The sequence below is a fragment of the Monodelphis domestica genome, chromosome 1 (assembly GCF_027887165.1).
Source record: "Monodelphis domestica isolate mMonDom1 chromosome 1, mMonDom1.pri, whole genome shotgun sequence".
Lineage (NCBI taxonomy): Eukaryota > Metazoa > Chordata > Mammalia > Didelphimorphia > Didelphidae > Monodelphis > Monodelphis domestica.
This window is the reverse complement of record NC_077227.1, coordinates 191,972,873-191,999,194: the sequence shown is the minus strand read 5'-3', so window position 1 is coordinate 191,999,194 and position 26,322 is coordinate 191,972,873. Positions and strand designations below refer to the sequence as shown.

The window sequence follows — 26,322 nt, the reverse complement described above, 5'->3', positions numbered from 1 at the left end:
ACAATTACTAAGAAAACATTACTTGGGGATCTCAAATGAAAATGTATTAAGAGATAGAAGGAAAATATTGGCAGAGAAGGCAAGTAGGCACTTTTAAAGAACTTTGACTGAAGCCCTCTATTTTGTAACAAGTATCATATTTCTTTCATGGTTTCTTTCTGGCAAAAACTGTTATCTTTATCAATAACAAGGAAACAAGAAATAATTCCTACTTTTCAGAGAAAGACTGTCAAGTAATTATCTCATTTAAAAATGGAAACATACCCTGCAAAGAAATACACACACACACACACACACACACACACACACACACACACACACATATACACACATCTTCCTTTCTGTGTCTCTTTTTATCTGTGACCTTTAGAAATCTATTCCAACTTTAGAGGAAAAGTTTAATTAGTAGGAAAGGAAAGGAGAAAAAAAAGATAGGAAAATCTTTCAACCATCAAAAGGGTAGATTTGGGGGGCAGCTGGGGAGCTCAGTGGATTGAGAGCCAGGCCTAGAGACAGGAGGTTAGGTTCAAATCTGGTCTCAGATACTTCCTAGTTGTGTGACCCTGGGCAAGTCACTTAACCCCCACTGCCTAGCCTTTACCACTCTTCTGCCTTGAAACCAATACACAGTATTGATTCCAAGACAGAAGGTAAGGGTTTAAAAAAAAAATAGGGGGGGGGGATAGATTTTTTTCAAAACTCCAAATCCTCTTTAGTATAAGAGGTAAATTCCAATATCTAGACTAGGAAGTTTTTTTCATTTTTATTTTTTTTAAGCTACATGAAACAATTTTTGACAATTGTTATTCCACATTTGCAATTCAGATCCTCTCCCTCCCTCCCCTGCCTCCCCAAGTCAGTAAATTGTCTGATATAGGTTATAACAATGTTGTTATGCAATACATACTTCATATTCCTAATACCATGAAATATGGCACATATATATATACAATAAAAAAACTCATGAAGAAAATAAAGTGGAAGATGGCATGCTTAGATCTGCAGTTAGACTCTGTAACAATTCTTTCTTTGGCTATGGATAGTATTTTTTTTAACTTTTTCATTATTATAACTTTATTTCCCTTTTCATATATATGTATCATACAAATTCCCATATATTAATGACCTATATTCCTTCTTATGAATTCTAGCATTATTTTTTGGCTATGGATAGATAGTATTTTTCATCACAAATCCCCTGGATTTATCTTGGAACTTTGCTTTGCTGATAACAGTTTAATTAGAAGGTTATTTTTCAGAAAAAAATAAAAACAAAGACCCTATCCTAAGACCAACAATCTTCAAATTTAAGTAAATGCCACATGGTTGGCATTTATTATGCTTTTCTTTAAATTGCCATAAATTGTGAAACCTAGAACTTCTTTTCTCAACAGAAATTTAAATGGCACTACTTCCTCCTCCACAGAAGGCAATTCTGTATTTTTTTTAATTTATAAGCAGAATTTACACTCTTCAAATCCACTTTTGGGGAAGGAGTATAAAATTAAAATCTCTGCCACCTTAATAAGGCCAGTTCTAAATTCAAACATAGACTTTCATAGCTTTCCAAAAGAGCAACTAAATCTTCAGTAACAGATGTCAATGACAACTGACTAATCAAGACAGAGTGGTGATATACAAAGAGTCCTGAATGGCAAGTCAGAAGCCTTCAGTTCTGATGAGTCCCAGCGTTACCATTATCTAAAGCATGACCTAGTAAAGATCAGTCTGATTCTTACTTTTATTATTAAAGAAGATGAATTAGATGATAGCTTGCCAAATCTTCCAGCTCCAAAATTCTATTTTTCTCTATTATGAAGAGAGTAGGATTGTGACATATTTGTGTAATTTGAAGAGTCCTAAAAGCATAACTCCCAAAAACAAAAACAAAAACTAGACAACCCTATGATGATGGCTTCAATTTATTCCATTCTTTTGGTGTTTGTCTCCTTGTTAAAATGAAAATATCTTACTTGGAATTAAAATATTAAAAGGTCAATGAAAGACTAACAAAGGATAGATGAATTTAAATTAGAGGAAAAATGAAAAGTCTAGAAACTGCCCAAGGAAGCACCAGAGTAAAGTGCAACAGAAAGTCCTAAGCAATTAAGAAACAGAAATTAGTCCCTAGAAAGGAAAACCTAAAAGAGAGGACTTCTGAAAGGGAGATCATGATAAGACATAGTCTTCTTCTATTATTCAGAATATCTAGTCTAATTCAATACATGTATGGACAAAAAGAAATGTAAATGTTTCTCCCCAATACCTAGGACACAAGTAAAATTTTTCCCCTTCACCACATAAGAATTTTTAAAATTGAAACTTGTGATTCCCTGTCTGATCAGAGCAAACAAAATCACATGAATAAGAAATAGCTTTAGGGAAGCCAACAATTACCATTTTCTTGGTTACACCTTTTCCAGGAGGGAGAAATTTCAAAATCTGTTCATTTAACACCTACCTGAAGTACACAATTCACTTTAAAAATTAAAAAGAAATCTATTTAGAATAGACAAGCAACTTCATTTAAACATTTGGAAAAGATTAGTGGTCTAAGCATAAATGCCAAAGTATTTCATATGGCTAGAATAATTTTGCCAAAGTCTTAAAAAATACTTATTTTTTTGAATAAGATAAAAATAAGATGCGGTTACCTAATAATTTTAACTCTGCCTGATATAAATGGATTTCTTTTGCTAAACAAAATTAACCACAACTGCCTCAATTAACAATAAGAATGCAATTTTAATACAAATAAACTGAGTAGATAAAACCTTTGTGACCACATCCCACTGCCAAAAAAAGTTCTCTCTCTCCCTCCCTCTCCTTCTCCCTCTTCTTCTCCCTTTCTCTCTCTCTCTCTCTCTCTCTCTCTCTCTCTCTCTCTCTCTCTCTCTCTCTCTCTCTCTCTCTCTCTCTCTCTCTTTCTCATATAAATATAGATGTAGACATAGATATACTTTGCTCATTTACTTTTATTCTCCTTTAAGGGGTCATTTATCACTTCATACTTATCCATGAAGACAAGAAATCTGTATTCTCCCTCTCTGCTGGCAAAAAGGGGGTCTCTTTTATGATATTTTCACCTTGGTTTTAATGTGGAAATGATGTAATTAGAATCTCATCCAAAGAATTGACACCTCAGACTGACTCTATGGTGAAGAAATAGGCTTTATAATAAGAAAATATAGTAATAGAGTGGCTATAGCTAGCTAGCTAGTAAGGTGTTAAGAAGCTAACTTAGGTAGGGAAGTGGGGTAAGGTGGGTAGAGGTTTTCAGGAATGCTTTGTATCTTGATTAGGTACGTCATTTTTTTGAGTGGTAATTACCTTGATGTTCCCAAGGAACTGATGTCACTTTACCCATAGTCCACTTTGGTCTGTGTGGCTTTTTCCATGATTCACTCTGCCCACTCAAAGTGGGGGGACTACAATGTAAACAGAATGCAAATGATATATTAAACAGTCCAGGGTAACTTTCAGTTGAATTTTGCTCTTTCTGTGCAGCTCTAAGGATGAGTGATTGTGGAAACTAAGCATTGTTTGAACCTAGTCCTGTATAACTGGGAATCTGAACCCTCTTAACCAAGGACTTAGATTATATAATGTAAGGAGTTTTCTCATAATTGTAAATCTAAGTAACCCATATGTCTTATCTGAAAGGGGGTCTCATAATAATCAACTATTGTTTCCATGTTCTTTTGACTGTTTATAGCTACTTGGCAAGGAACACTTAGGCCACATCAGTTTTCTATATGGAAGGGTTTTTCTTTTAACTTTCTTTACTAAATATAGTATATTTTTTTAAAGGCAGGTAGAAAAATTTATAATTAATCTTTAAGAAAATAAGTTGTATGAGTGAAAGGAGCAGAACCAGGAGAACATTGTACATAGAGACTGATACACTATGGTAAAATCAAATGTAATGGACTTCTCTACTAGTAGCAATGCAATGATCCAGAACTATTTGGAGGGACATATGAGAAAGAACCCTATCCACATCCAGAGGAAGAACTGTGGGAAAAGAAACACAGAAGAAAAACAACTGCTTGATCACATTGGTTGATAGGGCTATGACTGGGAAAGTAGACTCTAAATGATCACCCTAGTGCAAATATTAATAATATGGTAATGGGTCTTGATCAATGACACATGTTAAACCCAGTAGAATTGTGTGTTAGATACAGGTAGGGGGGAGGGGGAAGGGAAGGAAAAAACATGAGTTTTGTAACCATGGAAAAATATTCTAAGTCATCTAATTAAATAAAATTTTAAAAAAAGAAAGTAAGTTGTATATCAGGTATGATCTATGAACTAAAAATTACCTATGTGACATGATTAAGTTGTCATGACCAAAGATAGGACCTTGTTAAGATTCCAACAGATATATACACTTAAAGGCCAGATAATGTTTTCATTTTTGTCCCATGAAGAGTAAGTAACATAAATATACCAAAGACTAAGGAATATGAATGGACAACTAAAGTGTTTTCACTAGTACTCTATCATAGGCAGTTAATTAAACCTCTTCACCTTCCAATGTTTCTTACTATAAAAAGAAAGATAACACATGCTGCCAGAGAATGTGAGTGGAAAAATTTCAAGGCATTGGAAAGAATGTTCTACTTAAATACATTTCATTATGAAAACCTCCTAGAAAAACAAATATAATGCCAAGCCCCATCTCTTTCACCTTCCCAACTATCACATCCCTACCAAGATTATTACCAAGTTAAGAGCTCATTTCATGTTCAATAAAGTGAAGGGAAGGACAAAAGGAAAATAAAAACTAAAAGTGCAAGCCACTGAAAGAAAGGATAGGAGATCACTGATGGCTTACTTAAACACAATGATGTAGATGATAGAGATCTATTTGTTTCTCCTACAGAAAAACTCCAAATGCTAAATGATAGTTTTCTATATTGTCTATGTTAAAGAAAAGCAACTGAAACAGCAATTTTGCTCTTCTGTTACAGACACATTCACACATGTAGACACATACATACTTATTCCTTCACAAAAACAGTAGTTTTTCACCTTACAAAAGTGCCATGTTTAAGATATGCAGTGGAAGATACAAAGAATATGTATAATAGTTTCTATGGCATCTTCTCTCAATGTTGCAAAGGCTCCCTCACATAATATAGTCCCACTACAGTAAGAACTTTCACATTTACAACATTGCGTAGCAACAGAAAGCAATCACCTGTTGTTATACATTCCTGTTGCTAGGAGTTGCTTCAGCACTGACACTGAGAATGACAAATCCTGGGTTCTATGTTGGCTCTGCTATTAATAGCTAACATTTATGTAGTACTTACTAAGTGCCAAGGCTAAGTGCTTTACAATTATTATCATCTCATATAATCCTTGCAATAGCTTTGAGAGGAGGAAACTGAGTCACACTGCTAGTAAGTATTTGAGGTTGGATTTGAGGTCATCCTGACACTCTAGCCACTGGGTCACCTAGCTACCCACTGAATCTTTTAGTCTTTCTATGCCAAATAGGGAATAGTAGTATCAGCCTTCACCTATCTGCCTACCTACTACGATTCAGGCATCATTTGAAAATATCCATAATATATACTAAGGCTCCTTAAAGTAATGTACAAAAACAATAGAAAGAGTGGGGAGGGATGGAAGGAATAAACACAAGGAAAGCAATGTACTTTACTTTGAAAGAATGTGGAAGACAATTAACAGTAGAGACTTAAAAACAACTATGTTCCAAAGACTTTAAAAAAAAAACCCACCCCATGTGTGAGCCAAGTGATGCAAACCTTATAATACTCATCCTCTGGGAAAAGGCAGAAACCAAAGAACTGCAATAACTTTGCAGCCAGTTCCTGCCCACTCCACTGAACATGCCAATTTCTCTCATTCTCCCACTGAGGGCAGAAAGAATCTATGACAGGACAGCTTTTTATCTCCAAGCCAAGTGGAAATTTTTATAGCTAAAAATAGAAACAGGCTACCACTCTATAGAAAGAAATGAAATACACACAAGGGGAGTGGGGAAAGCTGAAAGATTAAGAAGTGAAGTAATTAAGTATTTCAAGAAATCTGTGATTGTATAAGGTGGATACCCCCCCAAAAAAATACAGCTTTAACAAATATATACACTATAATGGATATAGAGATCTGTTGAGAGAAACAAGAGAAGAGATCAAAAGACAAGCAAAAACAGTAGAGCACAGTAGATTAAAGAGTCAATCAGAGTCAGAAAGATTTGTATTCAAGTTCCTCCTCTAATACAAACTGGCTATATGACCCTGGTCAATTCACTTAATTACTCAAGAAACTTTCTAAGACTATAAACTCCAGAAATGATATCAGATCTGTGGGAGCTCCCTAATTGATATAGCTACAGGTCTGTTCCAAATCCATATACATACATAAAAATACATTTTAAAAAAAAGATTAAATTCTCTCTCAGAAATAATGACATTTCCAAAAGCTAATTATACCCTATTATCATTGGTGCTTTTATCCCTCACACTTCTTACTAGCTCCCTTTTCTTATCTTTTCCACATTAGGAAGATTAGTGACATTAGAGCAACAAAGGCAAGAGGTAAAATGATGTAATGGAAAGCCAGCTAGTCTAGGAGTTTCATCTTAGCAAATTCCTTTACCTCTCTAGGCTTCAGTTTACTTGTATATAAAATAAGACCATTCACTGAGATGACCTATAAGGCCCTTCTAGTCTTTACATTCTTAGATATCACAACTAGAGTAAAAGCACAAAAGAAAGTAAAATATGTAAAAGTTAAAGTTAAAAAAAGTGTAAAAGTAAAATTAAATTAAAAAGTAAAAATAAATAAAAGTAAAAAAACATGTAAAAGTAAAATAAAATATGGTAACTTCAACAATCCAAGGAATTGATCAAGCTAAGATATGGAAAGAATTCATTTACATCAAGGTAGTATAGCCCTCAGATGGAATTTAAACTATGCAGGTTGGCAATAATATTTCCAGTTTAAATCAATTTCTACAGTCAAATGCCAGAGTAGAATGAAGAAAGAGACTGGTCAAACTACCCCACCTACTGTTCATTTTTAAAACTGTGCGTTAAGTTGCTGACTGTCACCAACCCAAAAAGCACTAAAAAGAGTGTAGTACCTATGAATCTCTCCAAACTTAATTTTATTACTTATTTTATCACATAAACTCAGAATCACTACATTTTCCCATTTGTGCAAACCTTGCACAATTGCTTTAATCTGAACTCTTCTTAGTGAAGCATGAATCAATATCACTATACATTCCCTATCAAGTAATTTACATTTCTGTAATTCATCTTTGAGACCACTGCTAAATACCTATAGGAAAAAAAAGACTTTCACAATCCTGTTTCCTATGGATATTTTTTTAAGGACACTTAAAAAGTGCACAATTTCTACAAAGCTTTTAAATGTAAATATGCTCAGAAATGACCAGGAAAAAATGAATAAGAATCCCATAATAGCAGCAATTACTTAGATCTTCCAGGTTCAAGGACTAAAGAAAGGGAGGTAAAATTTTTATAGTTCCTCTCTTTCTCTAGGAACATACCACCAAAGCTCATTCAGACACTCTGATTCCCAACAAAGTATAAATCTGGAGACAAGAATGGTTGATGGAGTCTGAAGAAAATAGTAAAATACAGATACATTTTTATACTTTCAGAACAATGGATAGAGATACTGATTTCTAAATTGTTTGGCAGGCACCTGAAAATTCTATCTCCGCTATTTCAATACTAGTTTAATAAGGTAAAGTATTAGTTAAAATAAGAAAACTTTAAACATCTCAAAATGGAGATATAACATACTAGATTTTAATCACTTTGGCTTTGGAAAGTATAGAAATGGTCAAATTACAATCTTGCCTAGGAAAACATTACAAATGAGCCACAAATATTAGACTTAATTAAGAAGGAAGGATAAAGCAAATTACTGATGGTGTTTTATCATCTGTAACAACTGAATGACTCTTACCCCTCCTTGAAAAGTAGGAGCACCCACATTCCATTAGAGTATGCAGCTATGGATTTTTTTTTAGCTTTCTTTAAAAGATGAGTATTTATTGTATACTGCCTCTAAAAGGGAACTAACTCATTCCCAAAAGAAACTAAAATTTAGCTAAATCTATTTTATATTAAATTTTACTTAATGATCATAAATTTCATAATGAAGCCCTTTTGGTCAATTCTTTTTCTAACTAATACAGTCTTATCTTCTTGGCTAAAAAAGTATCTTTGAAATGAAACCCTGTTGCCATATCCCACATTTTTCCATGAAGATCTGAGTGTGGAGTTTATAGATGAACAAACATAAGTATATTCTTCTAAAATCTTAACTTTGGGGTCTTCTTTGCCTATTCAAATTAAATTCCCAAGAGTATGTATTATAGGCTAAACCACAGGAAACAAAATGGCCAGAGGAGTTGAGGGAACGCTGTAGAAATATATAGATGATTTTTCCCTAATTCAGCTGCATCTCTTCCTTCAGATTCAGGCAGAACGAGGCACCTCCTGGGAATGGTAAAAAAGAGGATAGACAGGCTGCATGACCTAAACACAAACTGGGCTTTGCCAGAAGCAACACCAAAACAGGCAAGGAAGATGATGGAAAACATCTGGAAGAGGGTCATAGAGGGGTCATGGTTTTTCTCCCACAACAGAATATCATAGAAGCAAGGAAGGAAAATGAGATGGAAGTAGAAGAAGGAAGCAAGAATGGAAGCAATTACTGACCAACCAAGAACCCCAGAAACTCAGAAAGCTACCCCCATACCAGTCGGCTCCAAATCCCCCATAATAAGAGAGCAGCTGATACACTCAAGGTAGACCTAGCACACAACTATAGGAGATTCAAATTCAAGTACCAGTTACTAGGCTGAAATCTAAAAACTTCAGAGACGTTAGAGTCCCTGTCTACAAGCATCTTTAATGCAAACCTATCTCTTACCTTATTTATATGTAGAATCTTATGATCAATTAAATTCCTAAAGTTCTCATAAGGGAAAATCTATTTTTAAAAACTGTGTAGGCTTTCTTTAAAAATATTTTGCAGAAATTTTTAAATAACTTGATTAAATTCACATCTTGGATTTCTGAAGTGGATCAAAGATGTGATAAAAATTTGAGATAACTTAAATGTAAAATATTTAAGTAAAAAGCCTATAAAGTCATGTTTTAAAATGTCAGTTGCCTTTTCTGTGATTCTTAAAGCAATTCTTATATTTGTATATTGTAGTCTTTTAAAATGAAATGTTTATAAAACACTGCAAACTTTAAAGTATTATGTAATTATTATGTTTATTGTTATCCCTATTTAGGAGATAAACAGAGGGAAAAAAGTTTAGATATAGTCCTTAAATTCACTAAATGATACTGCTTAGAAATTTCATATATTGTAGTCTTTTCCTGAATAAAAAAATTATGCTTTCTTTAGGTCCAATCTTATCAACAAAAATCAGAGTAAATATGAAGTACACCCTATGATTGACAAATAAGCAAAAGATTAGAAAGGGGTTAAGAAATTAGATTAGTAAAGAAATTAGTAGTTTAATAAAGAAAAGTTGAAAGAAAAACATTAAGATTCCTTTAAGAAGTCAATAATCTAAATATCTTAGTAAGAAAAAGTGGGAGGAAGGGAAACAATAATGCTTAATCAGATTGTAAAAGGGCAATTGTTTGGTGACTGACATAAAAAGACAAAGCTAAAGTACCAAGATATTTTACATAGAACACAACATAGAACTTGAGTGAGCTAATGAGTTATTTTAGAGAAAGGCAACCAACTGTAAAGGAAGGTAGGAAAAATGATGAAAAGCAAGAGTTACTGTACGCAGAATACTATATATCATATGGAATTTTTTTCACAAATCTATAAAAAAATTAAAATGATATTAAATTTATTGCTGGTATTCTAATTAGACAGATTAAAGATCTTTAAAAAAAAAAGAAAACAGACTTCAAAGTGATTTGAATTCCTCCTATAATCTAGAACTTGGGAAAGCAATAGTTCTAGATTTTGGATATTCTGATAACCACAGGAGAAAGTTACTCTACATGAAACATAACAAATGCAAGAGAAATCATACAATTTACACATATACCCTTTCTTATGTTCCCTGCTACCCTCCCCCTAAAAAATCAGTCTAACAAAGGGAACACTACCTCAAACTTAAACCATTTGCTTCCTAAAATAGGTATTAGTCCATTTCTATTTCCTACTAAAGCAATCACTCCTTTTTTTTAAGTGTTATACCAAAAAATTCTTAAAATACAACATAAAGGATTATAAATTAATAATCTAAAATGTAGTATAAAAAATAAAGGCAATATCTTTTCAGTTTCTCTGAAAAAGATCTCATTTCTAAGATATATAAGGAAACATTTCAAATTTATAATAATGACCATTTCCCAGTTGATAAATTATACAACACATGAAAAGAAAGGTTTCAAAGAAATTCAAGCTATCAATAATCATATTTATAATGCTCCAAATCACTAATAATTGGGGGGAAACAAATAAAAACAACTATGAGGATCTACCTTATAATCCATCAGACTGACAGAGAAGAAAAAATAACACATTTGAAAAGTTGTGGGGAAAATAGGGGTATTAGTGCACTGTTGGCAAAGCTGTAAATTTGTTTAGCCATTCTGAAAAACAATTTGGAACTATACCCAAAACGTCAATAAATTTTGAAACCTTTTGACTAGCCTATACTCTTAAGTAATTTTTTTTTAAAGAAAAGGACTCACATGTACAAAAAGATTTATAGCAATTCATTTTGTAGTGACATACAACTAGAAATTATGGGAGTGGAAATCAATTGGGGAATGGCTGAACAAATAATGACATGAATGTCATGGAATATTACTGTGCTATAAGAAATGGTGAAAGAGATGGTTTTGGAGAGATCTGGGAAGATATGTATGAACAGAGCATAATGGAAAAATCTATACAATAATATGAGAAACTTTGAAAGGCATAGGAACTCTGATCAAGGCAGTAAATGATCAAGTATGCTACCTATTTCTTGACTCAATTTGCAAAATGAGACATCTATTTTTGGACATAACCAATTTGAGAATTTGTTTTGTTTGACTATACCTATTTGTTAACAAAGGGTTTTTTTTTTCCCTTTTTTCCCAATTAGGAGAGGAAGAAAGGAGAGAAAATACAGAATTATTAGTTGAAATTTAAAGTTTAAAAAAATAAAATAAGGCCATGTACCTCAAAAAAAATCAGGCAGTTCATTCCCCAATCAACAAATGGTCAAGGGATATGAATAGGCAGTTTTCATATGAAAAAATCAAAACTATCAATAAGCACATGAAAAAGTGTTCTAAATCCCTCTTGATTAGAGAAATAAATGCAAATAAAAACAACTCTGAGGTTGTTTTTATTAGATTGGTCAATATGGCAGCAAAGGAAATGATAAATGTTGGAGGGGATGTGGCAAAATCGGGATGTTAACATATTGCTGGTGGAGCTATGAATTAATCCAACCATTCTGGAGAGCAATTTGGAAATATTCCCAAAGGGCTTTAAAAGACTGCCTACCCTTTGATCCAGCCATACCACTGTGGGGTTTGTACCCCCAAAGAGATAATAGGGGAAAATATTTATAAACTGGAGGATTTCTATGAGAATTGGAATGACCTCCAGGAATTGATGCAGAGTGAAAAGAGCAGAACCAGGAAAACATTAGACATAGAGACTGATACACTGTGGCACAATCAAATGTAACAGATTTCTCTACTAGTAACAATGCAAAGACCCAAGATAATACCATGGAACTTATAAGAAAGAACACTATCTACATCCAGAGAAAGAATTGTGGGAGTAGATAAACAGAAGAAAAACATATGATAGATCACATGGTTCAATGGGGATATGATTGGGGAATTGGCATTAAAAGATCACTCTATTGCAAATATGAATAATATGGAAATAGATTTTGAACAATGCTACATGCATAACCCAGTGGAATTGCTTGTCAGCTCCAGGGGGGTAGAGGGAAAAGGGGTGGGAAAAATCATGAGTCATGTAACCATGGAAAAATATTCTAAACAAATTATTTTTTTAAATGGGCAGTTAAAAAGGGAATCTTTTTCTCTTATAGACAACAACTGCCGCTAAGGAAAATAATTTATAAAAAGTTATAGTAAAAAATGAGTAAAAAATTTTAGATCTTTTTAAAAAGTTGTTAAACAAAAAATACAAAATGTTCACTATGTTTGATTTTAAAATTAAAACCAAGAAATTTGAAACTTTATTCAGCAAGTACAACAAATGCTAAAAAAAGTATTAAAATGTCAGTATATTGCAATACTTTAAGGAGGAAGGAAAATCAAGATATTAGAAGGAAACACTAAAAAGAATATTAGTAGAGGAGGAATAGGAGACACAGAAGGACACCAGATACAGAGAGGAAGAAAGAGGAGAGGACAGTGAATGGACAACAGGAAGAGAAAGGAGAACAAATAAAGACACAGGCAGAGACAGTAGGGAAAAGAAGGGAACACAAAGAAACAGAGAAGAGCCACTCACTATGATGTGATATCAACCAACTTTCCCAGACTAATTTTCTTCTACTTCCTTCACCTTAACTCTAATAAACTGAGCTACTCTCAATTTTGTCACCTTAAACATGTACTTTTCTACCTCTTCAATTCAACAAAAATGTATTAAGATAATACTATATGCAAGGCACTATGATAGACAATGGTGATAAATAAATAACAGTCCCTCCTCTCAAGAATTTTACAATTTAACAGGGAAAAGGGGATAAGGAAAGCATGAGGGCCTTTATAACTAGAACATAAGGGACAATGAGATAAATGTTGAGTGACATATCCAGGCAAAATGCTAAAAGAAATTTTCAAAAATTTCAAAAGAAAGTTTCAATCAGGGCAGATATAATGGGAATCAGAAGAAGAGCTAAATGTGAGAAAGATTATGAAGAAAGTAATGGCAGGACTTGACAACCAATTGAATGAATTATAGAACAAGGAGGTATGAAGTCACAGGCTCCAAGGTTCCTAGAAGATAAAGAAAAGCAAAAATAGAAATATTACAAGTGATCATAGTTTTGAAGAGGAAGATTGGTTTAATTTTAAGTAAATAAAGTTGAAGTGCTAGAGGGCAGTCTAACTGAATATATACAGCAGACAGCTGGAACTTGGAACCTTTGTTTAAGGTTTAAGGGCATAAACACAGATTTGGAAATCACCTATACAAAGTTAATAACTCAAATCAGTGGAATGAAGGAGATCACTGGGGGAGATAGGCATAGAAAATTAGAGGAGATAGGAATCTGTGATGAAACCAAGGGATAGGATGGATTGTATCAGGAATCCAAGTAGAACAACAGAAAAGTAATAAGATTTACAACAGTTCTAACTTTTGCTTCCAACTTTACTCTCTTGCTTACTAAGGAAGGAGGCAATAAATAGCCCCTGAGAAAGGAAATTCCTCCAATTTCAATTTTTTAATCTTAAGAACCAGAAGTTGCAGGCCAGAGCATGAAAGATGACAGCAGCAGTGCTGACACTATGAATAGAGTGCTAGAACACAAAGTCCTATATTCAAACCCCACCTCAGATAATTTATTAGCTATGTGATCCTGGACAAGTCACTTAACCTCTCTGGGCTTCAGTTTCCTCATCTATAAAATGGAAGGTTAGCACTTCCAGCTCTAAATCTATGATCCCATGGATATACCAAGATTCTAAATAGTCTCCTAAAGAATTTAAGCTCAGCCTCTCACCTCTAAGAGTATGGCAAACACCTGGCAGCAGGTTTGCCTGAAAAAGGCACTAGAGACTTGAGGAGATTCCCAAGAATCAGCTCTTATGATAAATGTGCACAGAGCAGCTAGAAAGATAGAAAACAGTATAGAAAATGAGGCAGACAGGTTTGTTGTAAGCTCATTCACTATTACAAGTTGTTTCTGCAAGAAACTCCTTGAATTATCTTGTGGGACAAGAGGGGAATCACTACAGGTTTAAGTTGAAAAAAGACAAGATCAGATCTATGCTTCAGCAAGATTACTCACAAGAGTTGTAGATATGAAGAATGGAAGAGAGGGGGAATGGATATTCCAAAACCAGGAAAACATATTGAATAATGAAGGTCTGATATAAGTTGGGAGAAGTGAGAGAAATATAAAGGTTAAAATCAAAAAGAATTGACTTGCTATATATGGAATATGAAAAGAGAGGAGTGGAAGAGAACTACAAAGCTTCTAGTCTTAGTGACTGGGATTACAGTGATAGACTTAACAGAAAAAAAGTGGAGAGGGGAGAAAGTCAGTAGGAAAAAGATGTTAAGTTTAGATCTGAACAGATCTGATGAAGATGTCTGGCTCACCAAAAGGAATTTCCTTTCGTTACATAATTCTACATTCATCTTAATCTTGGGAGACAAAAGCTCTGAATAGAGGCATACATTTGAATATAGAATTTAAGAGCTGGAAAGGACCTTAAAGATCATCTTGTTCAATATCTTCATTGTACCAATAAAGACATTAGTTTACTAACTTCACAGAGCTAGCAGTGAGCAGCTTATAAATTAAAAACCAGATTAAAAATCTGGTTCTCCTGGTCAATGCTCTTTCCACCAAAATATATTGCTTTCTGATAAGTAAATCCAAGAGAGTGAATGAGATCACCAAAGGAGAGAAAGAAAAGGAAAGTAAAGCCTTAGGAAATGTCTTTTTTTTTTTTTAATAAAATGAGAAAAGGAAAAGGAGCCAGAGAAAGAAAGAGGACAGCATAGATTGGCAAAAAAAAAAAGATGCCCACTTCAAGAAGGAGGGAATCACCAAGAGTATCAAATACTGGAAGAAGTCATGAGAGTAAAATAAAAAAGATATTTGGAGTCAATTTTTTTCAATAATTCCTAAAGAAGTAGAAAATAAAATTAATCTATCTAGAAAGATTTCAACTTAATAATGGCTATGGAGACAGTTAAAGAGACTTCCAAAAAAGTGTAAATAAGGACACAAAGCTGATATATGATGTCATTAAACTTTGCTCTCAGAAAATTGCAACCCTTTTAAAGTATTCTGAGATGTATACTACTGAAACAGCAATTTGAGCCTATCTTAATACTATCTCCTATAAGTTTTATTTATCCTATGTCCCCGGGATTATCTAAAAATGTACTTTAAACCTAATAGGTGTTCAATAATAAGAGTGACAATGTTGCACAGTGTATAGAAAAGCCAACCTTGAAATCAGGAAGTCCTAGGATGGAGTGGCAACTCTAAAACATTACTAGTTGTGAGTCCATTGGTAAGTCACCTAACCAATTAGTACACAAGGCAACTCTCTAGAATCACAAATTAAGGATGAGGTACAGATTTCCAATGATGGAGAAACTTCCACACCAATTAATAGGTCCAGGGGGAAAAACACATACATTTATATAGAATACAATCTGAAAAGTACTTTTCTCACAATAACCCTGTGATAAAAATGGTACAAGTATCATTATTATCCCCATTTTAAGAATAAGGAAATTAAGGCTTAACAAGTGAGAAAAAAGTTAAGTGACTTGCCCACAGCTATACTTGTTAGTGTCAAGTCCGGATTTGAATATATATCTTGGTGGCTATTAGTGAGCCCAATGAAAATGTGATACTGTGGCAAAAATGCCTAGTGATGGGTAATGTTGATATAAACTTACTAATTACAACTAATATAGTATCTAATAGTATCTACAACTAATAATGAGTACCTAGAAATTAAAGAAGTGCAACTGTTGTCCAGCACCATATACATTATGATCAAACAATTACTTTTTCTGTTATTAGAAATAAAGCAGATTCCTCCTTCAAGTGAATGCCTTATACTAGCCACCACTTGAAAAGTAAAAAGACAAAATACTGTGAATATAACAGAGGGGGTCTGAGGCTCTTCAAACACTATAAAGCCTCTCTCTAAGATGGCTTGCCTAGCCTGGAGACCCCGCAACTTCCATATATTTATTCAAGCAAAAATCTGAAATTCATGCCAGATTGAATAATGATCAAAAAATCTAATGAGAAACTGCAGCAAATGATTTCCTTCACCTCAGGGTTATACAAGAATCCAGTTAGAATTCTATGGACAATAAGAAAGAGATTACCAACAAAGTCAGTGGCAATATGGGAAAATGAGCTGACAGCCTCTCAGAGAAATCAGAAAAGGCTTTGGGAAGCAGCATGAGCTAAGGAATCTTGAAAGAAAGACCTGAACAAGGTTGGAAAACTCCAGGGTAGGAACTCTGGAAACATCAAGAGAGTTGCAGAGTCCACAAGGGCACAGCAGTACTCAGACTGGAATCTAGAAGCCTTGAGGCTCTGAGGTTCCTAGTGCTCTTTCCTGAAATAATACAGAAGACTCTGAGGATTTCGAAACTCATAGATTCAAGGAACATAAACCCTGAAGGTATAGACAGATCAGTTCAGAAACCCAGAGGACCAACAGGACCATACAAAGCAAACTACCCCATCCTCCAAAGTCAACAAATGGCAAAGCCAGGATATGGTACAAAGCTTCAGTTTAGGAACTGAACTTTAGCTTAGGAAGTAAAAAAATGATATATAAATCAAAGAACTAATATATTTTTAAAACCCTTACCTTTCATTTTAGAATCAATACTGTGTATTGGTTCCAAGGCAGAAGAGCAATAAGGGCTATGCAATGGGGCTTAAGTGACTTGCCTAGAATCACATAGCTAGGAAGTGTCTGAAGCCACATTTGAACCCAGAACCTCCCACTGCTAGGACTGGCTCTCAATTCACTGTGCTACTTAGTTTCCCCCAATACATACCAAAAAATATATATATGTTGTTTTTTTTTTAAACCCTTACCTTCCATCTTGGAGTCAATACTCTGTATTGGCTCCAAGGCAGAAGAGTGGTAAGGGCTAGGCAATGGGAGTCAAGTGACTTGCCCAGGGTCACACAGCTGGGAAGTGTCTGAGGCCAGATATGAACCTAGGACCTCCCGTCTCTAGGCTTGGCTCTCAAGCCACTGAGCTACCCAGCTGCCCCCCCAATATATTTTTTTAAATTGTAGATTTAAAGGCCAAAAAAAGAAATAGCATGTAACATCATAACAAATGAAATTAGAGACTCAAAAGAAAAAAATGCATTTTCCACAATGACTATGTGAATAATATAAAGAAATTAAGCAAGAGGTAATAAATTAAAATTTCTGGAGGAAAAAAATGAACAGAAAATATGTAGCTTGGACTAGAAAGTGGTAAACTTTACCTAAGAAATTAAATCCAAGAAAAATTAGAAATCACTGATGATGAGACAGCAAGAAAACAAACAAAATCAACAGATTTTTTAAATGGACGAAAATAGATTTAATATCCAAAACAATTGACATGGAACGCAGGTCAAGGAAAAAAAACTTCAGATTAGACTCCCTGAAAAGTATGCTAACAAAAGACTGGACACTATTTAAAGAAATCATAAATCAAAATTGTCCAAATGTATTAGAACCGGAGAAGCAAAATGAAGACAGAAAGGATCCACCAATCACTTCCTTAAAGGAACTTCAAAAGCATAAGTCTCTGATATATATGTCATAGGCAGAAGCTGGAACTTCAACATCAAAGAAAAAAATACTGTAAGCATCCTAGAAATTTAGGAAGGGGGGGGGTAGGGATGGAGTTCAAGTACCAAAGAACCAGAGCAACATCTGGCAGCTTCATCTATTACTAGATTTCTTGTAATACAACACACCAAAAATCAAAAGATTTAGGCTTTCAACCAAAAATAAGTTACCCTGAAAAACTGAGTATAATCCAATTGGAAAGGGTCCTTTAACAAAAGATGGAACTTCCAGGCATTTCTGATGAAAAAAATCATAGCTGAATAGGAAATCTGAAATGCAAACACAAGTAAAGAAAAATCTAGTAGAGGCAGTTATTTGAGCAATTAGAAGAAATTGTAGTATGATGAGGTTCAGAAGGAAGCAAAGATAAGCAGGACATATTTGAAAGTAGAGTTTAACATTTATTAAATGCTTTTTTTAAGTGCAAGCAGTATGAAATAGAAATATAATGTCACACGGAATCTTCTTTTGTAGTTTGGTCAAAGAAAAACATTCTTTGTTATTTAAATTCAGAATAAAAAATTTTTTTAATATTTTAGATAAAATTTTGGAGTGACATGATATTTTGGGGGGGAGATATGATGAAAAATGTCTAAGTCCATATTTGTAGTATACCTATAACTTAAATGAGACACGGAATGGATGTCAGATGACTACATATTTGACTATACATATTATGTAGAGCAAGTACATAACTAAAATAACTCTATAGCTTATTCATGCTCCCCTAATAGTTTGCCTTGAAACTAAAGTTAACTTTCAAGAACCTTCAGAAATGGAAAGGAGGGGCAGTAGGAAAACAAAATTGTACATAATTCAGGTATCATTTTATATGCGGTTTCAGAATGCAGTATAAGAAGTGTCATTCTACTGTGGAGAGGTGGCTAAGGAGTCAAGAAGACCTGAGTTCAAGCCTAACCTCTTGAATACATGACTGGGTTACACTGATCATGTCATCTTATCTTTCAGTGCCCTAAGCAACTCTCTAACACTACTGTAAATTTCAGAGAAGCTGTCAATCTGCATTGGTGAGTGGCAAGAATGCATACATGTGTGTAAAACAATCAGGTACAGGTCTCTATGCAATATATGAATTTTTGCAGCAAGGTCACATTTCTGCTTATATATTTTACTTGAGCTAATATTATGATTAGTTTGTAAGAATTTAAATATCAGAGTGAAAGTGCCTCAGAAATACATAGGAGAAGGAAAGCCAAGTGAAATGAAGATTTTGCTGCAGATAATCCACAAAGGATAAAATCAAACTGAGACTGAAAATATTGTGCAGAAGGGTAGGGTGGTGGTTCAGTGGATTGAGTCACATCTGGAGGCAGGAGGTTCTGGATTCAAATGTGACCTCAGTCACTTCCTAACTCAGTGACTCTGAGTAAATCATTTAATCCCAACTATCTATCCCATACCACAATTCTGCCTTGGAAATGATACTTGGTATTGATTCACAACAGAAGGGAAGGTTTAGAAAGAAAGAAAATATTATTAAGGTTTTATAAATCTCGTGGCCATATTCAACCTCCCTCATGTACTCATTCAACTAAGACTGTCTGCTTTAAATAAGACAACTACGGTGTCAATTATTTAGCAGTATCTTAATGGTGAGCAAGCAATATCCATTAGTTTGTGAATAAAAAACTCATACACAGGCAATTTGAGGCTAGAGATATGCAAGACAGACCAATTCCAACCTATCAAAAGAAAGAGAAAGTTCAGCCAAAGCTATGGAAAGATCAGCATCTTGATATTTGTCACAATTTTCATTATTTTTGTTGTTATTAAATCGTGTCCAATTCCTTATGATCTCATATGGGGTATTCTCGGCAAAGATACATGGAGTAGTTTGCCATTTCCTTCTCCAGTGGATAAAGGCAAACAGATTAAGTGATCAGCCCAGGGTCACACTGCTAGTATTGAAGGCCACATTTGTTCGAACTCAAGTCTTCCTGACTTAAATCCAGCACTCCATCCACTGAAACATCTACTTTCCTCTATTTTCAATATACTCTTGTGGCCAAAACATACTTAAAAATGAAATTATGTTTGGTATCAAAGTATGTTGTTCTCTGAAATGCTGTTATGGCTCAAACTGAGAAGGTAGCAAGTTATTTCCTTTAAAAGTAAAAAAGACCAAAATCACTCAAGGATTTAATTCCTATTTGAAAAAATAAATAACATAGCAGCTTTTGCTAATAAAAAGAATAAAAACAAAGAATAACTCCAGAACTCCTGTATATAGCCTTGCCCTAAAGTGGGTCACCAAATTTATTATTCAAAATATGAACTGCTTTTAAAAAGAAAAAAGCAGAAATTGCTATGCAGATGTTTCATCTAACATTTTTTCCATTTCTGATTTTTAAAAGTACATCTGTAACTGAAAGACATTTTTAAACGAAATTCAATAATTCAACTGACAATGCTGAAAGAATTTTTTTTTAATTAACATTTGGATATGGTCAAAGAGTCCCTAGAAAACAACAGGAAGTGTTCCTAATGTCTCATAAAGTAACCTATACTTTTTCAGTAGGAAACTAGTCTCAGATCCATTACTGAACCAAGTTAGGAACTGACTGAGGCCAAATTTGAATCCAGGACCTACTGTCTCCAGACATGGCTCTCAATCCACTGAATGACCTCCCTACCCTTGTTCAGAATATTTTCAATATCAGTTTGATTTGATCCTTTGTGGAAACTCTACTAATAACTTGAGGCAGCCTGAAGTTAAATAAACTTCTCAGCCTCCTTTGCAGAAGTATAATTTAAATTAATTTAATTTAAAACAAACAAAATATGCCTCAATCAATGCAGGGAGGTAGGTATCTGCTCTGCAACTTATAGTCTTAGAGAACTACCAGGGAGTATAAGAGATTAATGACTTATCTAAGATAGAAGAGTCAAAACATGTGAAAGGCAGAACTTGAACCCAGACCTTCTTGTCTCTGGAACTTACTCTTTATTTATGTTGCCTCTCACATAGACTTTTTATATATACACACATAGGTATATGTGTACATAATACTATATGCTAAATATGTATAAAATATCACAGGCAAGGGCATCTATGCTGTAGTGAAAAAAGTATAAGACATAAGAGTGAGGAACCCTGAATTCTAATCTCAGCTCTTACTCAAACTAGCAATACAATAATAAGCAAGTCACTTATTTTTATGTGGTTTTGGTTTCCTTATCTGTAAAGAAAAAAAAGAGACAGCTAGGTAGTACAATGGGCACTATTTCAGAGCACTGGGTCTGGAATCAGGAAGATGGGATTTCAAATCTGGCCTCAGATACTTACTAATTATGTGACCCTGAGCAAGTCACTTAAATTCTGACTGCCTCAGTTTTAAGGTGGGAAAAATAATAGCACCTACCTCTCAGGATTGTCATGAGGATCAAATGAGAGAATATGTGTAAATTGCTCAGCTGAGTGCTTGGTACATAACAGGTACTTAATAAATGTTTGTTCTCTCTCCCTTCTTTCCACTTTCATTTCTATTGATGTAATTATTATTTACTTAAGTTTGTACTCATTCTATTTCCAAAAAATCTGAGTCCAAAAAATCCTTACTATCTATTTGCCAGAAAATTGTTGACTTCAGAAACATTTTCAAAAGAATCTAACAGCATCCTCTTACCTTTACAGTAAAGTGCCAGTACCACTAATTACTAAGCTAAGCTAAAGCAGTTTTCTTCTACTATATTTAAGCTCATTCTCCTACCCTGTTAACTATGTCACCAAACTTTCTATAAGCTTTAAGAGGAGAATGAAATAAAAAGCTTTAGTTTTCTGTAACAATCCTATAGATTTTTATCTTTAAGAGCATGTCCATTACTATTTGGCTACAATGATGGAGAAATTTCTATTTAGCAAAAAGAAGTCTGGTCCTTAAGCAACCATATAACTTGTGGCTTTTAACTCAATCTTTAGTGAATAACCATCAGTTGGAACAGAGGGGAAAAAAGGAATCACAATCTGGACACTGTTAAAAAAAAAAACAAATGCTAGCTATAATTGGGGGGGGGGGGGATTCAGAGTTGGAATTTGTAGAACAATGAAATGAGTTTGTTGGGGTTTTTTTTTTTAAACTAGACCTGTTATTTTTCATTGTGACCCAGCAGTGAAGAAGCAGTTTCTACCAATGAAGATCAATAACAATTCTGCAACCTGTTGTCTTGAAATCTTCCTAGAGCCCTAGGAGGAAGTAACTTGCTCAGATTCATATGGCTAACAGTTATCAGATTCAGATCTTGAAATCATCTTTCTGACTCTGAAGACAGCTCTTTACTCACTTTACTCACCACATTGCCTCTCTCTGTCATGAAACTCTTAATGTAAAATTTTTTTATACAAAGCATTTTTATTCATACCATATATTTATCTAGCAGTGTTCCTTCCCACCTCCAAAATGAAACTAATCAACATGAAAAGGAAAAATTCAAGAGCAATTCAGAACTAATAAACTCTAACTATTCTTGTTCTCTAGAGAAGAAATGTACCAGTAACTAGCTCAGTAAAGGTCTCTAGGTTTTCCTGCATTTCCCACATGCAAGACAAGAGTCCATCAGCACTACAGATGTTCATAGGTTCACAGATTTCAACTCCAAGAAATGGTAGAGGCTATCTAACTAGTCCAATCCTTTCATTTCAAAGATGAGAGGCAAGAAGGTTATCTAAATGATTTTCCCAGGGTCACAGATTGACTGGCAAAAGTAAAGTTTGAATTCTCCACAGCATCCCTCTCTTTTGACCACTATCCTAGTTCAAGAATTCAATTGAAATAGACTCCTAGTTGGTCTCCCTCCTTCCTGTCTCTCTCTCCCTTCCAATTTATCCTCTCTACAACTGTCAAACTGATATTCCTAAAACTCACATCTAACCATTTTATTTCCCCATTCAAAATTATCAGTAACTTTCTGTTGTAGGGGAGGGGGGATTTCAGTATTAAAAAAAATTTTTTTTAATCTTCTACTTGGCATTTAAAGGCCTTCATACTCTGTCTCCCAACTAACTTCAGGTTTTATTTCACTTTAATATCTCTCACATATGCTTAGGTCCAGTTCAAATACTAACTGATTCCTATATATAGAACTCCATCTCATACTTTGTCTTTTACAAATGGTCCTCAGTATATGGAAGGCACTCTGCTCAACAATACAACTTAGAATCTCTAGCTTTTCCAGAGTACAGTTCAGACACCACTCTCTACAAAAGACCCTTTCCAATCCCATTCTCCCACCTTCAGTGTTTTCTCTCAAAATTATTTTGTATTATTTTGTAAATATTTTCCATTGCTAATATCTGTATATGTATCTCCCCCCTTCCCCCCAATTGAATGTAAGCTTTTTGAAGGTAGGGGTTATTTTTTACTCCTAAAACCAGTATTTGGCACAAGTCTGGAACACAGCAGATAGTTAACAAATGTTTGTTGAATTGAATCTATGCCATTATAATTTAAATTCCAAAGCCACCTAGATAAGATGTATCTCTCTAGGCACTTTCCTACTCTTATTGTATCAGCAATTTGTGCCACCATGTTTCCTTGAAGGTCTGAAGAAAAAGGGGGGAAATGCAACTGCCACAATTTTAAATGGTGATTTATCCACATTAAGATAGAGGAATGGCCATAAATGATTTAAAGGTAACTTGTAATGGGTAAAAGGTTGTTTACAGAAACAGCTGTAGAGCTGGATTCAAATCCCACCTTTAGCATATATTAGCAGTGTGTCCCTCAACAACTCACTAGGAGTATGAATTCCAGAGCAGGTCCTGACCTATGGAGTTTCTTCTACTAGGAATGCCCTCTACCAAAACGGAGTTCCAGGCCCTATCTTCTAAGGCCAGGAACAACCTGCAAGTCTGTCCTCAAAGGAGCAGTATAAATAAACATTAAACAAGCCATCATTGGCCCTCTCGGACATGCATCTCTTAGGACGGATGTCCACAGGACAAGATAAGACTGCTGCCTCTCAGGTTCAGCGGCTTTTCCTTCTCCTCTGGAATCCAATCCCACCCCATCCGTCTCCCACCAAAGAACAGTAAACACGTGCTCTCACACTCCCCATTCCTATCGTAGGTCATGCTGACAGACAGATACACACACACAGTGTGTCAGGTCCCGTGTGCATAGATTGCACGTGCAAATTCTCTGACTGCCTGGTCTGACCTGCACAAGAGAGCACTACCCCAACCCCAAGGTGGGGGCGGTGAACTGGTTCTCGTAGGCATGCGGCGCGCGCACATACACACAAACACACGCACACACAAACATATATGCCCCTCCCTCACCAGCTCACTAGGCCCAGAGCCCCGGCCTTGCTGCTCCCGGCGACCGCCCAGCTGGGCCCCGTGTGCAGAGGCGCCGCCGCCTCCACGGCCTCCACGCCCCCCACGGCCACGCCGGCCCCGGCCTCGGCTTCGGTCCCAGCCTCCTCGACCTCCTCCGTCGCCGCCGCCTCTCGCAGCCGCACTGGGCCCCGGCTCAGGCCCCTGACCTGGCCGATCCCGATCCCGTTCTGGCCGCCGCCGCCCCCGGCCGCCCCGGGCCCCACGCTCCGCCTGCATTTTCCCCCGCCGCCACCGCAGCCCAAGCCGGGGGAGGAATGGAGGTGGGGAGGGAAAAAGGAACCGGTGGCCCGGCCCGCCCCGCTCCCGGCGCCGCCGCCCTGTAAGAGCGCGGCCTCTGCCGGAAACCGACCGACCGCGTGCGGAGCCGGGAGCGGGGCGGATAGGCCTAAGGTCCGCCCTCTATAAGGAAGGGGCCACGGGGTCAGCGCACGGAGGGTTCATGGGGGGAACAGCACCCACTCGGGAAGAGAAAGTCAGACCTGGTGCGGGGTGGGGAGACTGCACTCTAGGCGGAGGGGAGTCACTGGGTTGGAGATCTCGTAGGAGACGGGGGAAGGGGGGGGAGAGGGGGGTTTACTACTTGAAGGGAGGAGACGTTAGCCCCGGGGTTGGGGGTGGGAAGTAGCACTCCTGGGGATGAGGTGAAGGTGGGCCTTGAGGCGGGTGTTGAAGAAGTGGGTCCAGAGGCAGGCATAATCTCAAATTGGGTAGGGGAGAGTGAGATGGTGGTGGATGGAGGGGAGCCTAGGAAATGGGCCTGAGAGTGTTATGCCAACGGAAAACAGAAAAATAGGAAAAGGAGGTTAACGAGTTGGGTACCACAGAAGTGCCAAAAAGGAAGTGAGGTTTCTGAAAAGGGCAGGGATTTGGAAGGTGCCACTAAACCAGGACAAAACAATTCATGATGTGGTCACTTTGAAGATGCATCGGTTATTAATGGGGTATTATCTTCTCTTTCTTTTATCCTTTTGCTTTCCAAGATAGTTATAATTGTTCACAGCTATAACCATGCAGTTTTTCCACTATTCTCTTACTTTCTATTCATGGACTCAATAGGCACTACCTCTTCTAGAACTGAGACTCTAGAGGCTATTTAATACTGTCCTACTCATGTTACAAATGAGGAAACTGAGACCCAGGAAAGTTAAAGTGATTTGAAAAAGAGCACTGCAGAGGTGAGGTTTGAAACTTTAACTTCCATTAACTCCCAAGAGTGAATGAATAAAATAAAAAGCATTTATTAGGTACTAAGTTATATGCAGAAGAGCACTGTTAATTGCTAGGGATACAAAAAGAAAATCAACATGGGCCCCAGATCTTTAACATTAACACTGTACCAAGTTGCCTCCCTTACCCTTTTCCCCCATCTATTAAGCTTGTTGCTGGCACTTAGGAATAAATTTGTTTTTTCCTAAATGAGGCTCTCAAGTTCCACATTCACAGGGTTTTTGTACATTTCCGCAAAATTCATATGAAGAAACCAACAGATAATGAGAAAAAAACATTCCCTAGAACTAGGGGCCTTAGAATTTAGGCCCCAAAATTGTTCCCTTACAGGCAAAGGAGTTAAAGATCACTTCTAGCCACAGGAATTTTAAAAGACAATGATATAGTACCCCAAAACTTTGTCAGTGATAATTTTTTCCCATTTTCCTTTTATTTCCATCTCCAAAGTAAGGATTTTTCCATGCTTTTAAGCTCCTGCTACCTACAAAAGTGGGACAGTTTGGTAGTGCAATAAATAGAGTGCCAGGCCTGAAGTCAGATTCATCTTGAGTTCAAATCTGGCCTCAGACACTAGCTGTGTGACCTAGTTAAGTAATAAGTCACTTAACCCTATTTGCCTCAGTTTCTTCATCTATAAAATGAGTTGAAGAAGGAAATGACAATCCAATCTAGTATCTTCAGGACAAGAAAACTCCAAATGGAATCATGAAGTTACAGTTAAACAATACATCTACAAAATTAGATTAACTTTTTCTCAATGACTTCCAGGCTCTTAACTCTATTCACTGTCACTCCTGAGAACTCCTGACATTTTAAACTTATTTTCTTGGTTTTCTCTCTTTGTTGACTGCTTTTCCTGTTGATCAATTCCAGATTGCTGCTTTTTTTCCAGATATTTTTTATAGCATTCCATTATCACAATTGCTAGGATTTATCAATTCCAGCTTTATATATCAAGCTTGATATATATCTCTACTTCATGACATTTGGGCGGGGGTTGTCATTATGGTTTGACATGACAAAGAGAAAAAGTAGTTATTTGATCTAATGTCCAGGAAAGGATATTTCTGAACACAAAGGTAGACTCACAAAAAGCAAAAGGGGCATCATTGTGGCAGGTTA

General features: G+C 35.8%; 2 protein-coding genes across 2 annotated transcripts in view; one reads left to right on the top strand and one right to left on the bottom strand.

The window, feature by feature from the left end:
* AVEN (apoptosis and caspase activation inhibitor) overlaps positions 1-24,480 on the bottom strand; it is a 191,397-nt gene extending 166,917 nt beyond the window's left edge. The window contains exon 1 of the mRNA XM_007479992.3: positions 23,914-24,480. Coding sequence (XP_007480054.2) covers positions 23,914-24,189 — 276 coding nt within the window. The 5' untranslated portion in view covers positions 24,190-24,480. The remainder of the gene's footprint in view (positions 1-23,913) is intronic.
* The window catches only part of CHRM5 (cholinergic receptor muscarinic 5), a 76,488-nt gene that overhangs the window by 33,457 nt on the left and 16,709 nt on the right, over positions 1-26,322 (top strand). The gene's annotated exons all lie outside the window — the stretch shown is intronic.